Source organism: Urocitellus parryii, chromosome 8 (assembly GCF_045843805.1).
Source record: "Urocitellus parryii isolate mUroPar1 chromosome 8, mUroPar1.hap1, whole genome shotgun sequence".
In the NCBI taxonomy this organism is placed as follows: domain Eukaryota; kingdom Metazoa; phylum Chordata; class Mammalia; order Rodentia; family Sciuridae; genus Urocitellus; species Urocitellus parryii.
The window spans coordinates 1516760-1535091 of NC_135538.1; the positions used below are offsets into that span (position 1 = coordinate 1516760).

Consider the following 18332-nt stretch of genomic DNA (forward strand, 5'->3'; position numbering starts at 1 on the left):
AGCCGCCTGCCCAGAGGGCACCTGGAGCCGGGCACAAACTCCAGGGGGCAGGAAGAGGGCCTGGGCAGAGGTGAAAGGACACAGAGCCCCTGGGACCAAGAAGGACAGTGTAGAGAGAGTGTGGACAGCATTGCCCGCAACAAGGAGGAGACACGTAAGGGACAGTGCACCCAGGAAGTAGTGACAGGCACCTGTGTGCCCAGCTCAGGCGTGGCAAGGTCCTCTGTCCCTGCCCAGTGGGAGGCATTCTGGATGATTCTGCTGGTCTGCAGCACGCCCAGTCACTTCCCTGATGGTCACAACACGCGACTAAACAGTCAGGGTCCTGCAGGTGAACTGGGCTGGCACGACGCAATGACAGAGAAATACCTCTTTCTTTGGGTTCAGTGATGGCCTCTCTGACCCAGCTCCCACCAAGGAGGCAAGACAGGCAAGACAGAGGGAGCCTGCCTCAAACCCGGGTTTTATTAATGGGGGGGGGCTAACCCATGGAGCATTCTATCCACAAAAGGGCAAAGGATAGGCCGACAACCCACGGGGGTGTGATTCAACCCCATCAGGGGGCACCCACTCCCAGAGCTGCACTTTCTATCCAGGCGGAGGTCAGAACCCCTGGCACTGCAGGTGCCATGCAGTCCAGCACCTCTTTACTCGGGACGTCGAGGGGTGTGCACGGCCCTGTTCAGGGCGGCCCCGGTTCCTGATGGTGTGAAGCCTCTGGGAGATAAGCATCGGACAGGAAGCAAGTCCCGAATCTGCCAGGTGAGTGTGGAGTCCCCTGTGGGCTCAGGAGGCTGCCTCCCAGCGTTCAGCCGGCTCTTCGCACCCCTTTGGAATTCGGGTGGTGGAAGTCCCTCACCGTGGCCCACTGCTGTCACATGGCTGTCCCCGTCTCTTCCTCCACTGCTTGGCTGGTCTGTGTGGCCGTGAGGGTCTTGACCGGGCTCCTGGATTCCAGGTACTCGACAGTCCCGTAGGAGACCATGGCCACCGCCAGGACGCCCAGCAGGATGTAGAGCTTGACGCTGACACAGAGGAAGGAGCTGTAGCCGAAGGCGGCGACGAAGCCCAGGGCCTCCCACATGCGATAACTGGCGAAAGCCGCTTCCTTGTTCCTCTCGAACAGGGTGCCAAAGAGAGCTGCAAGGGGAGGAGGCGGCGTGAGAACCTGCGCAGACCCAGCGCCCAGAGGACGTCGGGGACAGAGCGCTCTGCCGCTGCCCAGTCCCCTCAGCAGAACTGGACTTTCCAACCAGCCCTCCCTGTGGACCAGGAACCCCAGCCGACAGAGGGGCTGCACAGCCAGGCCTGGCCAGGGACAGCACCGTCCCCAGCCAGGAGCCGGCGAGGCCGGGCCCAGCCTGGCTGCTTCACTTGGGGACCTTCTGGGAAGCTGCTGAGGAGCTGGCCAAGCCCAGGACCGAGACGCTGAGTTTTCAGAGGGCAGCAGTAAGGCTACCCCTACATCTGGGATTTTCATTCCAATCCTTGGAGGATTTTCCCCTTTAAGTCACTCTTTTTCTTAACAAGTGTTTTTTTTTTATTTATTTATTTTATGAAAGTTTTATTTTATTTTTTTGGAGGGAGGTAACCAGGGATTGAACTCTGGGACACTCAACCCCTGAGCCACTTCCCAGCCCTATTTTGATTCTATTTAGACACAGGGTCTCACTGAGTTGCTAAACACCTCGCTTCTGCTGAGGCTGCCTTTGAACTTGCGATCCTCCTGCCTCGGCCTCTCAAGCCACAGGGATTACAGAGGTGCGCCACCACGCCTGGCATGTTTTTATTCTTAATTGTCACCCAGGAGTAGACATATCTGGGGGTTATCCTGAGAACTTAGAGCACAAGAATTCAACCAGCAGACACAGGGTGGAAGGCCCCTTTGCCTAGTGAAGGTGCTCCCGTGGACAGGACGGTCCTCACAGGGAGGGTGCCGATTATAAAGGCTGCAGAGGACTGGGACGGAGTACCGCGGCCTCCCTGGACTGGGATAAAGTGTCCTCACAGGACTGGTGTTGATTAAAGGTCCCACGGGATTGGTGTAGATCAACACGGCCTTCCTAGGTGGATTCAGACCAAGTTGTCTTCACAGGGCTGGGACCACATGACCTCTCCCAGGATCCTTATTTTGAAGTCCTAACCCAAGTAGCTCAGAATGGGCCCCTGTTTGGAGACAGGGTCTGGGCAGGGATCACTAAGTTCAGTGAGACCATCTAGGTGGCCCTCATCAGATGTGGGCAGTGTCCTTACAGCAGAGGAACTCAGGCCACAGACTCCCAGAAGTGTCACTCTGAGGACACGGGGAGGGAGGCCTCAGCGGGCAGCAGCCCTGACCACACTGGCCATGAACTCAGGCCCCCACAAATGTGAGTGCTGCAAGTCCCCTGGCTGCACGGTGGCCTGGCAGCTGCTGCAAACTCATGCAGTCTGATAAAAGTTGTAGATGAAAGTCGGTCACTCAGCTTCCTGTCCCTCTGGTGTGATGTTGGACACACCTACATGAGGTCTGCTAGAATCCATCTCTGGGACAGGACAGAGGAGCAGGTGCCTCTGGGAGGCCAGCTTATAAGATGACATGAGGACCTGCCCTAGTGTCTCCAGGTCACTGTCCAGCTCTGCCCAGCCTGCTGCTTCTCCCACCCTCTTCACAAAGACCACCCTGAGCCCCTGAGCTGCCACTGCAGCCTTCTCAGTATGCACGAGGCCATCCTGACAGACTAGACACCTTCCTCCTCCTCCTGCCTGGACACATTCTAGTCTCTGCCAGCCCTCCCCTTCCCCCCTGCTCCTCCCCATTTCCTGATATTCCCAAGCAGAGGGGAGTCCCCACCAGCATGGAGAAGTTGGCTCTTCCCAAGCCCTGTGACAGGGTGAGGCTAAGATGCTGAGGCTGACTTGAGCTTGTGATCCTCCTGCCTCAGCCTCCTGAGATGCTGGGAATATGGCTATGCACACCTGGATGTGGGGCTGTGCCTTCTAGTGTAGTGCAAGGTCCGGGAGCTCAGGGGAGCTCAGGGGAGCCAGCAGCAGAGACCCACAGTTAAAATGCCTCTCCTGGCCAAGACAGCTAACTGCAAACACACTCCAGGAGAGATCACCAAGCACATGAGAATAACTGTTCTCCCCCTAGGAGTTATGTCTTTGGGAAAGAAAACAATGTACCCTACTACAAAATGCAGAAGTCATTCCATCTGAAACTGCCCCTTATCCAAGGGTCCCTTGTTCTAGTCACTCACTGGACTTCAGCATTTGTTATGCCTGGGCTCTTAGGTAACTTTGCCCAATTTTGACAGACTTTTTTTTTTCCCTGAGAGTATGTTCTATGTCAATATAAAGAAAGGAATTCACACAATTGTCTGTGTGCCTCAGGGAGGAAAAATGCAAACATTCTCATTACAATCCTGTTACACATCTAGGGATGACTGTATGGAAGCTGTGGAGCTATTTAGCCAGTTCCTTGTTGACTTGGAGTGCAGAAGTATGTTAGAGGATGCTCCTGCCAGGTGTGGTGGCACATGCCTGTAATCCCAGTGGCTCAGGAGGCTGAAACAGGGGGATTGTAGGTTCACAGCAGCCTCGGCCACCTAGAGAGGCTGTGAGCAACCTACGGAGACCCTGTCTCAAAGTAAAAATTTAAAAATTTAGAGGTGACATGATTATGTCACTCAGTGAATCCCATTTGTCTCTGTGGTGCAGGTTTCACCAAAGCCACTCCCTCCACTGAGGTCACAGGGAGGGTCAGGAGACCAGCTCCGCAGCCCAGGGCTGGGGGTGATCTCAGCAGCTTTGCCAGCTGCTCCGTGAACAGGAAGCACATTTGGGTCATGGGAAAGGACCTGTCCTGGGGTCCAGTCCAGGATCTGAGGGGACTGTGTACTTTTATTCCAGGTGTCGGGGAAAGCCCTCCCCTACCTGGCACACTGGGGTGAGCTGGTTTGCAGATTTTCTTTATTGAATTTCTAATCCCCGAGTGTCTCCTGGGGAAGGGTGGAACAGTGCCATCTCAAGGTCTTCCCTTGACAGGGCTTTTCTGAGCCATGTCCCTCCAAGGGGCCCTGTGATCCCGGCACTGCAAGACCTGCCAGACACAGTGCTGTCTGCTTGGCTGGGGCACCCTCCTTCCCTGGGGTGGAATGCAGGCCAGAGGGATCCCTGCCCTTTTCAGGCACAGCCAGACGCACACCCCTGCTCCCACCCCCATTGCCTACAGAACATCTGCTTCCTGCTCTCCCAAGTGCCCTCCCTGCAAACCTGCTCACTCTCTCTGCAGGAAGCACAGCCATCCAACTACACAGAGGCCCACACCCCTGACCTCTGCTGCCACTTCCCCGGGAGCCTCGCCAGCTCCACTGACTGGGTCAGGGCCCCTCTGCCTGGGTCAGGGCCCCTCTGCCTGGGTCAGGGCCCCTCTGCCTGGGTCAGGGCCCCTCTGCCTGGGTCAGGGCCCCACTGCCTGGGTCAGGGCCCCACTGCCTGGGTCAGGGCCCCTCTGCCTGGGTCAGGGCCCCTCTGCCTGGGTCAGGGCCCCTCTGCCTGGGTCAGGGCCCCCTCCACACCGTGGGGGTGGGGGCTGGGTTAAATGCCTGCTCTCCACGCTGCTTCCCCCGACCCAGGTCCTGCCACCGAAATGCATGAGGACTTAGGCCTGTGACTCCTGCCATCATCATGGGTGTTCAACTTCCTCTCTGTCACCAGTCCTCCAAGTGCATCAGGGGTCCCTGGGGACAGCTCAGTGGGGCTGCACCTGGACCCTGTCACTAGTCCTCCAAGTACATCAGGGGTCCCTGGGGACAGCTCAGTGGGGCTGCACCTGGACCCTGTCACCAGTCCTCCAAGTACATCAGGGGTCCCTGGGGACAGCTCAGTGGGGCTGCACCTGGACCCTGTCACTAGTCCTCCAAGTACATCAGGGGTCCCTGGGGACAGCTTGGTGGGGCTGCACCTGGACCCGCTCACCTCTCCTTGGCATTCTGGTCCTGTCCCATCTCTGTGCCGGGGGACCACCAGTGTCTGCCTCACCGTTTCCCGTGGCCTCGCGTCCCTCAGCTCAAGGTCACCCATGCTGTGGTCTGCTGCCTGTATCTGGCCCACTCCCTGAACCCCACTGGCCTCTCTCCTCCTCCCTCTCTGTGCTCAGCTGCTGGTCACCCAGGGACCACCAGGCCATGCAGGTGGCCTCACCCCGCACAGATGGACCTGAACAGACACTCAGAGAACACACTGCAGACCCAGAGCTTGGGGCGAAGCCCTCACAGCCCGGGCTCCCTCTCCCTTCCCCCAGGCAAGCACCTGGCCTCTGATGGAGCCTTGGGCTGGCTGGGGTCTGGCGGCCACACCAGGGGCTGCCCACTCCCCTGCCATCTGCCCAGTGACTGAGCCAGGGGGCCGAGAGGCTGGGCTCTGGTCACTCACCGTTGTTCTGCGTCTGCCAGACAGCGTCCCCCATGCCCCACAGGCCGGGGAGCAGGAAGAACACTGCCATCTGGGAGGAGCGTGGACGCCACAGCAGGAGGGCCACGATGCAGGAGAGGTGGGTGGCTGCACCTGGGACAGAGGGAGGGGCAGGACAGGCCGTGCCGTGAGCACTCAGACTGATAGACCCAACCTTTCTTAAAATTGGGCATCTCGCCATAAAACCATGAAAAGATAATTTCGGCTTTACTATAAATTACTGCAAATTCTGAACCTACTTGGAATGCCTGCCCGTGCCCTGAACTCACCCAGGTCCGGTTTTCCCTGACCAGATAACAACCCTTTCCTAAACCTTAGTGACGCCTCATAAATTCTGGCCTTCCCTGGCCGGACAATGACCCTCTCTGAGTCTCTAAGATCTCCATAAATTCTGATGCCAGGGCCAGCAAAATGTAAACTTGTGTTATGCTCCTCAGAGTGTTGTTATCTGTAACCCCCCCTTTGTGTAACTTTTTGGGCTATAAAACTGGGCCACAAAGAAGCCTCGGGGCTGTCTTGTTCCCGCCGTTTTGGGAGGGAAAGGCAGCCCGGCCGGTCGAAATAATAAGCTTGCTTTAATTTGAATTTAATTGGAGTCAGTGGTCTTTTCTTGCGTCCTGGTCTAACAAGACCCCAGCAGAGGGGCCACATTTCCTCCTCTGCCCCCTGCTTGGCCGACACACAGTGTGAGGGGACCGCAGGTCTATGAGCAGCTGGGGCATCGTGCCACCTGATCAGGGTGGACCTCTGGGCTCCAAACCCGCCTCGGAGAACCTGACCCCTGGACTGCAGCCGCCTCAGCCTGGGGGTGGTGGGCCGTCTTCTCTGGACCTCGGGAGGCTCCTAAGCTGAGGGGACTTAGACTCAGTGACCGCAGAGGGGCTTCTCATGAGGGTGAGCCTAGGGCCCCTGGTCAGATGTTCTACAGACTCCTTGGCCTCCGAGCCACTGGGTGGCACCTGTGCCGTCAGTCCCCACGCCCACTCTGAGCTGTCCCCCCTCCACTGCCGAACTGGGAGGGGGCACCTACCCAGCACGTAGATGGCCCTCCTGCCCGTGTAGTGGGAGAGCCTCCCAAACAAGAGAGAGCAGAGCGCGGTGGACGCCGAGAAGCAGATCATCACGTAGCCCACGAACTGGATGCCCAGGACGCAGGTGACGAAGGACTGCAGGAAGCACAGGGGCCGTCAGCAGGGCCCGCGCTCCGCCGCGGCTCCAGCCCCAACTCCCTGTGCTGCTGAGAACCACTGGCCCTGGGACGGCAGGCACACTCCCTTCTCCAGGCCCAGCACTGGGGACGACACTCGTGACTGTAGGGACATCCCCCCAGGGTCACAGCTGAAAAGAGAGCGAGTGGACAGACTTCTACGTGGAGTCCTCCCTGCAATCTGTGCCCTGTGTCACCGTCTAGGCATTGACCCACGGCACTGGGAGGGACAATCGTCCACCAACCCCATCACTTCCTACTGGCCCTAAAGACAGAAGATGATGGTTTGAAAAGGGGAGGACCAGCAGGAGAGGCCAGGAGCTGAGACGCTGCCCTGCCAGTCATAGGAAGTCCCTGGGCACCCTCAGCACACACTGCCATCCTGGGCGGGACCAAGGCAGACCCCAGGAGAAGGGCCGGGCTGACGGCAGCCCACATGGAGACTGCTCACCTGGGCTGGGGTACAGACAGCCCTGATGGCTTTGGGGTGTCCAAAGGCCAAGTGGACTTTGGGTCGTCCTGTTTGCCTCTTTGGAACCTTCGAGACCCTCCCTCCACACTGGAGACTGCCCTCCGTAGAGCACTGACCCACGCAATTCACCACACCAGACAGTTCATGGGGCACACTCGTCCCTCAAGGAAGCTGGTCCTTGACCTGAAATTCAGTCAATGGGCAGCTGCCCCACATGGTGCTGGTAGGCAGCTCGGCCAGGGAGCCAGGGTGGTGGGAATGAGGCAGGGGGACCACGCCTCGGAGGGCAGGCCTAGGTGACCCAGACTGGCCAGTCCAGCCTTGACCTGTGGCCCTCTCAAGGTTCCATAATGGTCAGAGTGTGGTGGGGACAGGGCTGTCAACTCCCACCCGGGACCTGAGAGGGACTGTGGGTCTGAAGGTACTGGGGCTGGTGTCCTGAGTCACACACTCATCCCTGCCAGGGCCTCTGTGGGCTGTTCCCACCCTGGGCCTGGGCAGGTGGCCCTGGGACCCTGTGTCCCTTCAGGTGCAGACGGGGAGGGGCACCAGTCGGGCGGTGACTGCAGGACGGCTGCGGGGCCTACCCTGGTGTACTCCCCAGAGAGGAACCCCTGCTGCAGTCCACTGTACATGGGCAGCAGGGTCAGGAGGCACAGGCGCTTGTCCCTGAAGAGCTTGAAGGTTGACAATAAGGTGGACCCAAGGCGTGGCGGCTTCGTCTCGGCCTCGTTCTGGGATCCACTGTCCTCTGTGGCTTCCAGAAACACGGCTGTCAGCAGGATGGCCAGGACGCCAATCCCTGAAAGGGGCAGAGGGGCAGGGAGCTTCAGTGTGGACAGGACTCACCCAGCCGCTTCCTGCCTCCCCACAGGTTCTCCCAGTCCAGATGCAGGTGCCGTCAGACACACCAGACCTCAGCCAAGCCGGGACCCCACGTGCCCAGCCACACGGACACACGTGTGGCCCCTGGTCAACGTGGGGCCTCCAGGCTTCCACGGGGAACCTGCCATGGACCCGCACTGTCCTCATGGGCACAGGAACACAACAGCTGGAGAGACCCCAGACGCACTCAGGGGCCACGGCCACCGTCTGCCTGAATCCCTGCAGCCATGTCCACCGACAGCAGACTTTTTAGGAAAACAAGTCCCATCAGGGTACCATGTGCTACACTCCGGTTTATTTTGAATCTTTTGCCTAAAATACTTTGGTGGGAACTGGTTAAATGGAGTGGATGCCATCACAGTGGGTCACGTTCGCTGCAGGGGACAAGGACAGAACTCTATTCCCAGGTGGAAGAGGCCACCAAGATCAGTAAAGAGGAGACCAAGCCAGCGCTGAGCCAGGTGCTGACCATGCGTGCTCAGCAAGGGGGACATGAGGATTTAGTCCCTATGTGCCCTGAAGGACTGGAGAGAAACAGACTGGGGCTGAGGGGCGGGGCTGAGGGGCGGGGCTGAGGGGCGGGGCTGAGGGGCGGGGCTGAGGGGCGGGGCTGAGGGGCGGGGCTGAGGGGCGGGGCTGAGGGGCGGGGCTGAGGGGCGGGGCTGAGGGGCGGGGCTGAGGGGCGGGGCTGAGGGGCGGGGCTGAGGGGCGGGGCTGAGGGGCGGGGCTGAGGGGCGGGGCTGAGGGGCGGGGCTGAGGGGCGGGGCTGAGGGGCGGGGCTGAGGGGCGGGGCTGAGGGGCGGGGCTGAGGGGCGGGGCTGAGGGGCGGGGCTGAGGGGCGGGGCTGAGGGGCGGGGCTGAGGGCGGGGCCGAGGGCGGGGCCGAGGGCGGGGCCGAGGGTCTGCACAGCCCTTTATCTGAACCTCCTCAATGGGCTGCTGTGTAAACCGCTGTTTCTAACAGGGATGGATCTGCTCTGAGGGAGCATCCTGGACCCCCAGGTGCTGGGCCTCAGGAGCCAGCGAGTCCCCTCCTCCCCGCCCGCCTCTGGCCCGTCCACCTGTGCCTCAGCTCTGCTCTGGGTGGGCCCAAGCTGCTGCAGGTGGTGTCTCTCCACAGAGTCCCTGTGACTCCAGCGGGTGCTGGGCTTTCTGGCAACAGGGATGACCCCGTGTAGGCGGCACAGGCTGGATGGAGGGAGTCTGGTCTTTCCCTTCCTCCTGGCGCCGCTGGCCCTCAGAACACTTTTCAAGGACTCCTTCCCGTTGACCTCCGTCTCACTGACCTCGCCACCCCTCCCCTGTCATGGTAAAGGGGCACGGGGAGGCGCACCGAGCGCTACCAGCTGACCAGCCCTCACCGTCATGCCAGGGCCCTTCATCACTCGCCCAACTGACAGCTGGTCGTGGGGCACGGGAGCTCCCTGGCATCCCCAGCTGAACAGGCCCCCAGAGGAAGCCTGTCGCCTGGTTGTGTGTGAATCAGGTGGAAGTCATGGTTTCCTCTCCTCTGCGGAGACGGGAGCTCCGGAGAGGCAGGTCAGCATATGGAAGCCACACACCCTTTGTTAGGAGCCAGGTGTGTGCAGACACCATGTGACCCAGTTCCCTCAAGGTGGTGGGGGATGTTGTGCAGGTAACGCTCTCGCCCTAAAGAAATTGGCTGCAAGAAACTTCTTCCTGAGTACAATGCTCAGAGAGCCTGAGGTCACTACTCACCCAAGTCACTGTGCTCTGCAGGTACCAAGTACCTAATGAGCAGCACCTGGGGCTAAGGCAAAGGAGGACTTGAAGGATAGCCTGAGGGTGCCACCGTGCAGGGCAGGAGGGAAGGAGGGCCTGCGAGCCACAGACGTCCCGAGGGGCTCTCCTGTGGTCTGTGCCACTCCTCTAGATCTGAGTCAGCACTCGGCCTGTGGCCACATCCTGCTACCACCTGCTGCCGTGAACACTGCGTTACCAGTACGAGCAGTTTCTTGAGACCAGGGGATGCCAGGAGCCTAATGTCCACTCCCAGATCCACCTCTCAGGGTGGTCACCCCTGGTCTGGAGTCCTGGAGCCAAGGGGAGGGGAGTCTCTGCTCTTGGTTGTCCAACTAGAGAGTGCAGAGCAGGGACGTGATCTCAGCTCAGCCTGGACGCTGCCGTGAGCTGGGCCTACCTGCTCCCGTGAGGGACAGGGACGGAAATGCAGGGAAAGCGGAAAGCGCAGGCCTGGCTGACCTCTACCCCTGTCCCCAGCACCAGACCCACAGAACCTGGGAACCCACTGGAAAGCGCAGGCCACAGCCCGCTCCTCACCGACTCCCTCCACACCCTCCACTCCCCGTCCCAGCCACCCATCTGGCCTCAGACACCTTGGAGGGTCACCAGTCTCTGCTGTCCAGCCGTGCTCCTGAACCTCCAGGCTCTTGGTCCTCTGACCCTCTCACACCCACTCCCTGCTGCTTCTGTCTCTGGCGTGCGCCGACTCCCCATCTGCTTTTCCCTCTTCTGCAGGGGCTCCCATGCCCTGGCCAGCCTGTGAGCACTGAGTTGCCCAGGCTGTGGACCGTCCTCCCTGAAGTCCTTCCTGCTTCCTCCTCCCTAAAAACTCCTCTCCTCCTGAGATTTCAAACTTGGCCCCTAGATGCCCCAGGCCCTCTCCTGTATCTGGTCCCCTCTACACTCTGAAGGGTCACCTGCCCCATCAAGCCAAATGCCTCCAGGCTGGTGGACCTCAGCCACTTCTCCCCACACCTGTGTCTGCACACACATCCCTGGTCTTGTCTTCGCTGTCCACATGCTGCCTGTGCCCCTCTCTGCTCCTCTGGGTTGTGGCTCCCTGCTGTCTGGTCACCACCCAGCTTTCCTGCACCCCCACATCAGGTGGATATGAAAATCTGCCCAGGAAACAGATCTGCCCTTGTCCTTGGGTCTTTCACAGTAGCCTCGACCAGTCTGACCACCTGTCTCAGGCAGCCCATAGTGTCCCCCCCAGTCGCACCTCCGTCACCCCTTCCTGGCCTTTCAGGGTCACCTGGATGGACTTGGTCCTCCATGCCTTGGTCCCCTGGATGGGGTCTGTGGTAGCTGCTCCCCTAGTGAGCTAGCTGTGGCCAGTGAGCTTGCCAAGTGTGGCTAGGGAGCCTTAGAAACAGACTTGGGGATTTAATTGGTTGGAATGCGGCTGACGGCCAGTGCATGGGGCTCTGGGGATGAGAAGAGATTTAAATGTCACGGCCTCCCTGCAGGGTAGCCCTGGCCCACAGGCCTGCTTTCCAAAGAGAAGCCCCTGAGGACCTCCAGACCACACAGGGCAGGGGTGCTGGATGGAAACGGACCACTTAGGAGCTGGGATGGTGCTCTTCAACCCAGGAAGGGGCTGGGCTTGGCCTTTGAGGGCTAAGGACACGTACCGGTGTAGATGCCCAGCAGTGTGTAGATCAGCTCCTGGGAGGGGCGGTGGGTGCTGTTGGTGGGCGCTGTGGCCATCAGGCAGTCGTTGGCCCCACAGGACTCAAGGTGCTCCTCTGGGATGGCCTCTGTGGGGTCAGGAGCAAACAGCCTATGAGAGTCCTGGTGATAGAGTCCTGGGCGTCGCAGGGGGAATGGGGGCAGGACGTGGAAGGACCCGGCCGTGTTTGACAAGGACCAGGGCACGCTCACCCTTAGGCACACCTTGATCTCAGGACCCCTCATCAGGGAGGGAGAGGATCAAATACGCTTTCTGCCAAGAGCAGGGAAGAGCACACGCAGCATGGGCCTGGCTACTTTTCCTGCCCTCTCCTAACGCACCGCAGTCGGTGTCCAGTGGTCTCCATGGCTTCGTGACAGTGACCTCGCAGCACTGTCTGGGCTGGCGAGACGTGCAGCACAGGGACGGAAGGCTGTGAGAGCTGAGGGCACCAGACGGTGGGTGCGGAAACCCCGCTGGCCCTGAGGATGTGTGCCCTGGGTTCCTGCCCTCAGCTCCCTGGCCTGAACGTCCAGTGCCTGCTGCTGCACTCACCAGGGCCCAGATGTAGCCCTCCCTGCTGGGGGACAGCAAGAACGTGAGCCCCTGTGGTTTCCCAGTGGGGATGCCAGTAGCCAGTGATGACGGTGCTCTGGAAAGAGCAGGAGGTTTGGCTACAGCTTCCCAGAGCTGGGCTCTACCTGGGAGAGCAGGAGCTGGGCCAGGCTGCAGGACAGGGTCAACCCGACAGCAGCAAGAGGCCAGAGCCTGTCACCCAGGGCCGGCTCCTGCCCAACTCCTCTGGCCAGACTGAGATCCTCCACATGGTGGTGTGCAAGTCACGTTCCACATCACGCCGGGCAAGGGACACTTAAGGCAGGTGACGGAGGCTCCACCATGAGCGCACCTCTTGTTACAGGAAGGACTGACCACAGAACTTTAAAAAGCTGCCCGTGGACTAATTCCACAGGAAATAGTCAGGCAAACCTGTTCCCCCAAAGGAAGCCAGGCTCCATGGACCCTTGCTCCCCGGGAGGGGCAACGTGTGGAGATGGATCTTCAGACCCTGACTGTCCTTGGAGGAGCAGGGTCTCATGGGACTCTGCAGCTGAGGCCAGCTGAGGGCCTCCTCTGGGAACAAGGCCAAGTGCCTATGTGCTATCCGCCCTCCCCTCTTGGAGGTCACCAGGGACACCCTGTTCTTCCCTTACCTTGAGTGGGAGTCTGCCCAAACACCAGAGAGGAGATCAAGTTGCCCCACACACCAGAGGACTGGAAGATGAGGAAGAAGATGCCGAAGTACTGGTTCACCACGTCCTCGCCGAGCTTGCCCACTTCCTGTGCATGCGTGTTCCCCAGGACTGTGAGGTAGGTGCACTGAGCAGACCACAGGGGGGCCGCTCCCAGCCCCAGCAAGATGGAGGTGGGGATCAAGGTGAACCTGCAAGAAAGGGCAAGGGGTGGCCTGCATCCCTGCCCTTGGTCCTGGCCACGCCTCCCAGACTCACCCTCCTCAACTGAATTAGGTTCTTCCTGCCATTATTGGGGCCATGGAGCCCCTGGGGTACAAGGGAAGCTGAGGGCCATGGACAGATCCCAGGGAGAGGTCAGCATTGGAGGTCAGGAGGAAGAGAGGGAGCCATCGGGAAGGTAGGGAAGTCCTGGTGGGAAAGTGGGGAGGAGGCTGCCAGTCAGCCTCCTGCAGAACCTGAAGGGAGCAGTCAGGTTCCGCCAGAGTCCTGCAAACCAGGAGGTGGTGGGCGGGAGGGCGGGTACCAGCTGGCGTAGAAGTTGCCCAGGGAGAAGGCCACGTAGCAGCACATGGAGCCCACAATGGTCCACTTGCAGCCACATCTCTTGATGAGGATGGGTGGAAGGAACATGGAGGACAGGAGGACAGCGCCGTAGAGCGTGCCGAGCGTCGCCACCCCCATGCCGTCCTCGCTGTAGAGGCTGCTCTGTGGGAACAAGACCGGCCTGTCAAGGAGGGGGAGGAGTAGGCAGGGGAGTGGTGTGGGTGCGAGGACCTGTGGGCTCAAGGCACCTCAGGTCCCCAACCCTAGCAACAGGCCCTCTGTGCTAAGGACACGGCAGGTCAGTGGCGTAAGGCCAGCAGCCTCTCAACAGCAGGACGGGCACCCTGCTCCCTGAAAGTGTGGAGGTGAGGACACCCGCCGGCCTCAGCGCTTGGGAGGAGCACCAAGGGAAGCTGCTGGATGGCCTCCCTGTGCCTGGAAGCAGAGGGCCCTTCTCCCGATCCCCCTGCAGCGCTGGAACAGTACTGAACTCTGGTTCAATACTGGGCATGCAGTAGGTGGCTACTTCTTGACCTGGCTGACAAACCATGGGAGACTGTGGTCATCACCAGAAGTTCCAAAACGGTGTCATTGTATGACAGCCCTGGCCACAAGGTGCAACACTGAGCAAACTGCTCTCGGGGACAGCGATGGCCTGCCTCCTGCCAGTCCTTGGAACTCTCTGAAGGTCTATTACCAGTGAAAGATCAGACTTGAAGTCAGGTCGACTCCACCCCAGGTCCACGGCACCAGCACCAGAGCCTTCTGGAAACCACTGGGTTCTGTATGACTCGGACTCAGGAGCAAGCAGTCCATCAGTAGTTCAGAAGGAAGATGGTTCTGCCCGGGTTCACAGCATGGAATCCATGAGGTCTAACCAGGTTTGATAGATGGTTATTTCTGCACAGATCACAAAGCCAGGGGCATGGAGCCATGGAATTCAGGATTTTTCTTGTGTCTCCTTTTGACCACCAAAGGCAAATGGTCCTCTCAAACACTCTCTTGAGACACTGGCTCTGCTTGTCCAAGGGTCAAACAGTGTACAGCCCGTGGAAATGTAAGTAGGACTGACGCTGTCAGGTTTTGTATTAAAACACAGTCTGTTCTGGAGAATTCAGAGGCACAGGGCAGAGAGTCTAGGGTGCATTGACAAAAGAAATGGCCTTGCACTATCTGTTGCCTGTGGCTCTGGAGGCAGGACAAGCTTAGAGATCAAGGTCATGGTCCAAGGTCCACACCTACCTGCAGGTTCTGCAGACCTCCGTAGGCTGTGAAGAGGAGGAGGAATCCAAAGGAGACCACAAGGACATTCCTCAGGCTTCTCTCCATGGTGCCGGCTCAGGGTCCACTGGCAGTGGGCACATAGAGGTGGAGCTCCCTGCAAGAACCAGGGTGCCGTCCTCCCTCTGAGTCACAGTGTGCTAGCCGTCAAGGCTGCTACTAGTTAATGAACTTGGTCACACTGGGCCCCAGAGCACCAGAGAGTGTTACTCATTTACCTTCCTGCATCTCACCCGACCCCTTCCTCTGAGGCAGTGCGGTGGCTCTTCTCAGCGGTACATGATGGCACTTTCACATGATTGGACAGGTGTGATCTTACCGCAAAGTGATACACTTCCTATTTTACATGTGCATGTTACCTACCTTCTACCTGGAAAGATTTGTCAACAGTGCTGAATGTGGAAGGTTCTTCTGTCCTAAAAAGCAAAGCATAAATGTCAACCCCAAGACACCGAGTTCAACTTCTGAAAAGGAGCTAATATGAAGACACCCCAGGCTGAGCCTTGGCATTGCAAAGACGCGATGATCTTACACTGCTGAAGCCATTTAAGAAGATCCGATGAGTAGGACTCTACAACATGCAGAGCACCCCAGTGGGCCCATTTCATGTCACCCACACAGCACTGTTCTAACTATCATAAGAAATCTAAGAGCTGTTACACACAGGACATAGCTTCAGCCGAGGGGCTGGACATGTCCCTTCTCGAGCAGTGCTGGTCGAGTCAGCAGTCACTGGCACATGCAACGACTGAGCTCCTGACCTGCAGCAGGTGGAGCTGTGACACGGAACTCATAGCTGCATTTTATTTAGTTAATTAAAATTCAAACAGCAGTTACTGATTTGGACAGGGCAAGTCTGCCCCAAACCACAGAGCCAAAGCTTGAAAAATCCCTTTGCTACACGTTTGTTAGTAAAGCTTGATGCTTGCAGACTGTTCCCAAAGCTCTGTGACCCTGGTCACCTCTGCCTAGAGTGGATCTATGAAGTGAGCCTTCCAGCGTGGGTCAGGGACATGTGGTGGCAACTGTTGAGGGAAGCCACAGTCTGAAAACTATGACCCTCAGTCAAGGGGATGAGTGCTTGAAGCTTAGTCTGATGACAATGAAAGTTTGATGAAAATAATGAATATGTGGAGCACATGTGGATACCGCTGCTCACGCAGAACTGAGAGCAGCATGGTGCACAAGGGCCTGGCCGTGGAAAAGGGCTCACACCCGTTCCCCGTGGTGGGCGTTCTCGGGTGGGCCATGGTCCTCTCTGCACCTCGACTTCCCTTGAAAATGGAGGCTGCAGAAATTCAAAAGGCCAACCTTTCAGAAAGTCCCCGCCACAGCTGGGCGCTGTGGCACACCTGCAATCCCAGCGGCTCGGGAAGCTGAGGCAGGAGGATCGCCAGGTCAAAGCCAAACTCGCAACTTATCGAGGCCCTGAGCCATTAGTGAGAACTTGTCTCAAAGAGAAAAACATTAAAAAGAGCTGGGAGTGGCTCAGTGGTAAGGCACCTTAGGTTCAGGCCCTAGTTCTGGAGAAAGTAACAATACTCAGCATAACATGGACTTTCCACCTCAGCCTTGTAATCAGTTAATGAACTTTGACCTTCTTTTCAATTTTGCAACCCACCTCAGTGGCTTCCACTCTGGCCTGTGTACCTTATGCACAGGCACTTGTCCTTGGTACTGGACGACTTCTGACCTTGTCTTCTGCTACCTCTGCTCTCTGGCCTGGCTGCTTAGGTTGACCTGGACCATCTTCTGGATGCTCCACTAGCCCTGGGAGCATCTTCAGCAGCTGCTTCCCAGCTCCCCGCGGAGGACCTGGGCCTCCTGATGCGTTTTACGCCATGCAGAATCCCCTTGGCCGCCTGTTTCCATCTTTGCAAGCCTCCCCCTCCCTGTCCTGTCCCCTAGCTGGGAACTCACTTCCGACATCATGACTTTGGTCACGTCAGCCTCTTCACCACCCCACCCCCAGGCCCTGCTTTATGGAGGTTTGGAGGGACTTTTAAAATTATTTTTTATTTATATGTAACAGCAGAGTGCATTGCAATTCTTATTGCACATATAGAGCACAATTTTTCATATCTCTGATTGTATACAAAGTATATTCACACCAATCCGTGTCTTTATACATGTACTTTGGATAATAATGTCCACCTCATTCCACCATCATTTCTAACCCTATGCTCCCACCCCTCCCTTCCCACCCCTCTGCCCTATCTATAGTTTGTCTATTCTTCTCATGCTCCCTCTCCCTACCTCACTATTAATCAGCCTCCTTATATCAGAGAAAACATTCAGCATTTGGTTTTGGGGGGATTGGCTAACTCCATTTAGCACTATCTTCTCTAACACCATCCATTTACCTGCAAATGCCACGATTTTATTCTCTTTTATTGATGAGTAATATTCCATTGTGTATATATTTCACTTTTTATCCATTCATCCACTGAAGGGCATCCAGGTTGGCTGCACAGTTTAGCTATTGTGAATTGTGCTGCTATAAACATTGATGTGGCTGTGTCCCTGTAGTATGCTGTTTTTAAGTCCTTTGGATATAGACTGAGGAGAGGGATAGCTGGGTCAAATGGTGGTTCCAATCCCAGTTTTCCAATGAATCTCCTCCATACTGCTTTCCATATTGGCTGCACCAATTTGCAGTCCCACCAGCAGTGTATGAGTGTGCCTTTTCCCCACATCCTCGCCCACAATTATTGTTGTTTGTCTTCATAATAGCTTCCATTCTGACTGGAGATGGTATCTTAGAGTGGTTTTGATTTGCATTTCTCTAATTGCTAGAGATGTTAAATATTTTTTTCATATATTTATTGCTTGATTATATATCATCTTCTAAGAAGTGTCTGTTCAGGTCCTTGGCCCATTTATTGATTGGGTTATTTGTTTTTTTGATGTTTAGCTTTATATACCCTAGAGTTTAGTGGTCTATCTGATGTGTGAGGGGTAAAGATTTTTCTCCCAAGATGTAGGCTCTGTATTCACCTCACAGACAGTTTCTTTTGCTGAGAAGAAACTTTTTAGTTTGAGTCCATCCCATTTATTGATGCTTGATTTTTAATTCTTGTGCCAAAGGAGTCGTATTAAAGAAGTTGGGGCCTAATGCCACATGATTACTACTTTTGCTTCTATTAGACGAAGAGTCTCTGGTTTTATTCCTAGGTGCCTGATCCATTTGAGTTGAGTTCTGTGCATGGTGAGAGATAGGGGTTTAATTTCGTTTTGTTGCATATGGATTTCCACTGTTCCCAGCACCATCTGTTGAAGAGGCTGTGTTTTCGGTTTGGGGGGGGGGGGTTTAAGAGTGCGCAGCGTCTTTACCTTCTGGGAGGCTCCTTACCACAGAAGCCTCCAGCACCCCAGATCACCGAGGCAGGTTTAGATGTGGTCACTGGCTTCCTCGTGTCTTCCCAGACCCTGACAACGGCCCTCATCTACAGAAGCAGCCCCACAGACATGTGCTTGAACAGGGAAGGGAATGGCAGACCTGGGCACCTAGAAGCTGTCTTGGCTTTCATGCCACTCCAGCATATGGGCAGAGAGTGCCCAGGAGCTGGGAACCTGCACCAGGGCTACCCTACACAAGACCGAAGAGATTGACACAGATGACCCAAGGTGCCCACATCTTCTCACTCCTGGAGATTGGCCTCCAGGGGAAGTCCCAGTACCCGGGATGGAACAGAAAGGACCTCCGGGGCCTTGAATGTTGGGTAACAGAGGCAAAGGACAGGCAGCTCATCCCAAAGAAAGGAAATGGGTTGCTAACCGCTAACCTCGGATCCACTCCCCC

General features: G+C 57.2%; 1 protein-coding gene across 2 annotated transcripts; it reads right to left on the minus strand.

Moving 5' to 3' along the window:
- Window positions 1-864: 864 nt before the first annotated feature.
- Unc93a (unc-93 homolog A) lies at window positions 865-14578 on the minus strand. Of its 2 annotated transcripts, XM_026414565.2 has the most exons (8): window positions 14492-14578; window positions 13230-13411; window positions 12665-12894; window positions 11416-11541; window positions 7721-7935; window positions 6485-6620; window positions 5416-5547; window positions 865-1140 (listed from the first exon to the last, which is right to left on the minus strand). In XM_026414565.2, the coding sequence occupies exons 1-8, from the start codon at window positions 14576-14578 to the stop codon at window positions 875-877; spliced, it is 1374 nt and encodes a 457-aa protein (XP_026270350.2). In that variant the 3' UTR covers window positions 865-874. The 2 variants fall into 2 exon arrangements, with proteins under 2 accessions (XP_026270350.2, XP_026270351.2); XM_026414566.2 differs by lacking the exon at window positions 11416-11541.
- Window positions 14579-18332: the final 3754 nt, after the last annotated feature.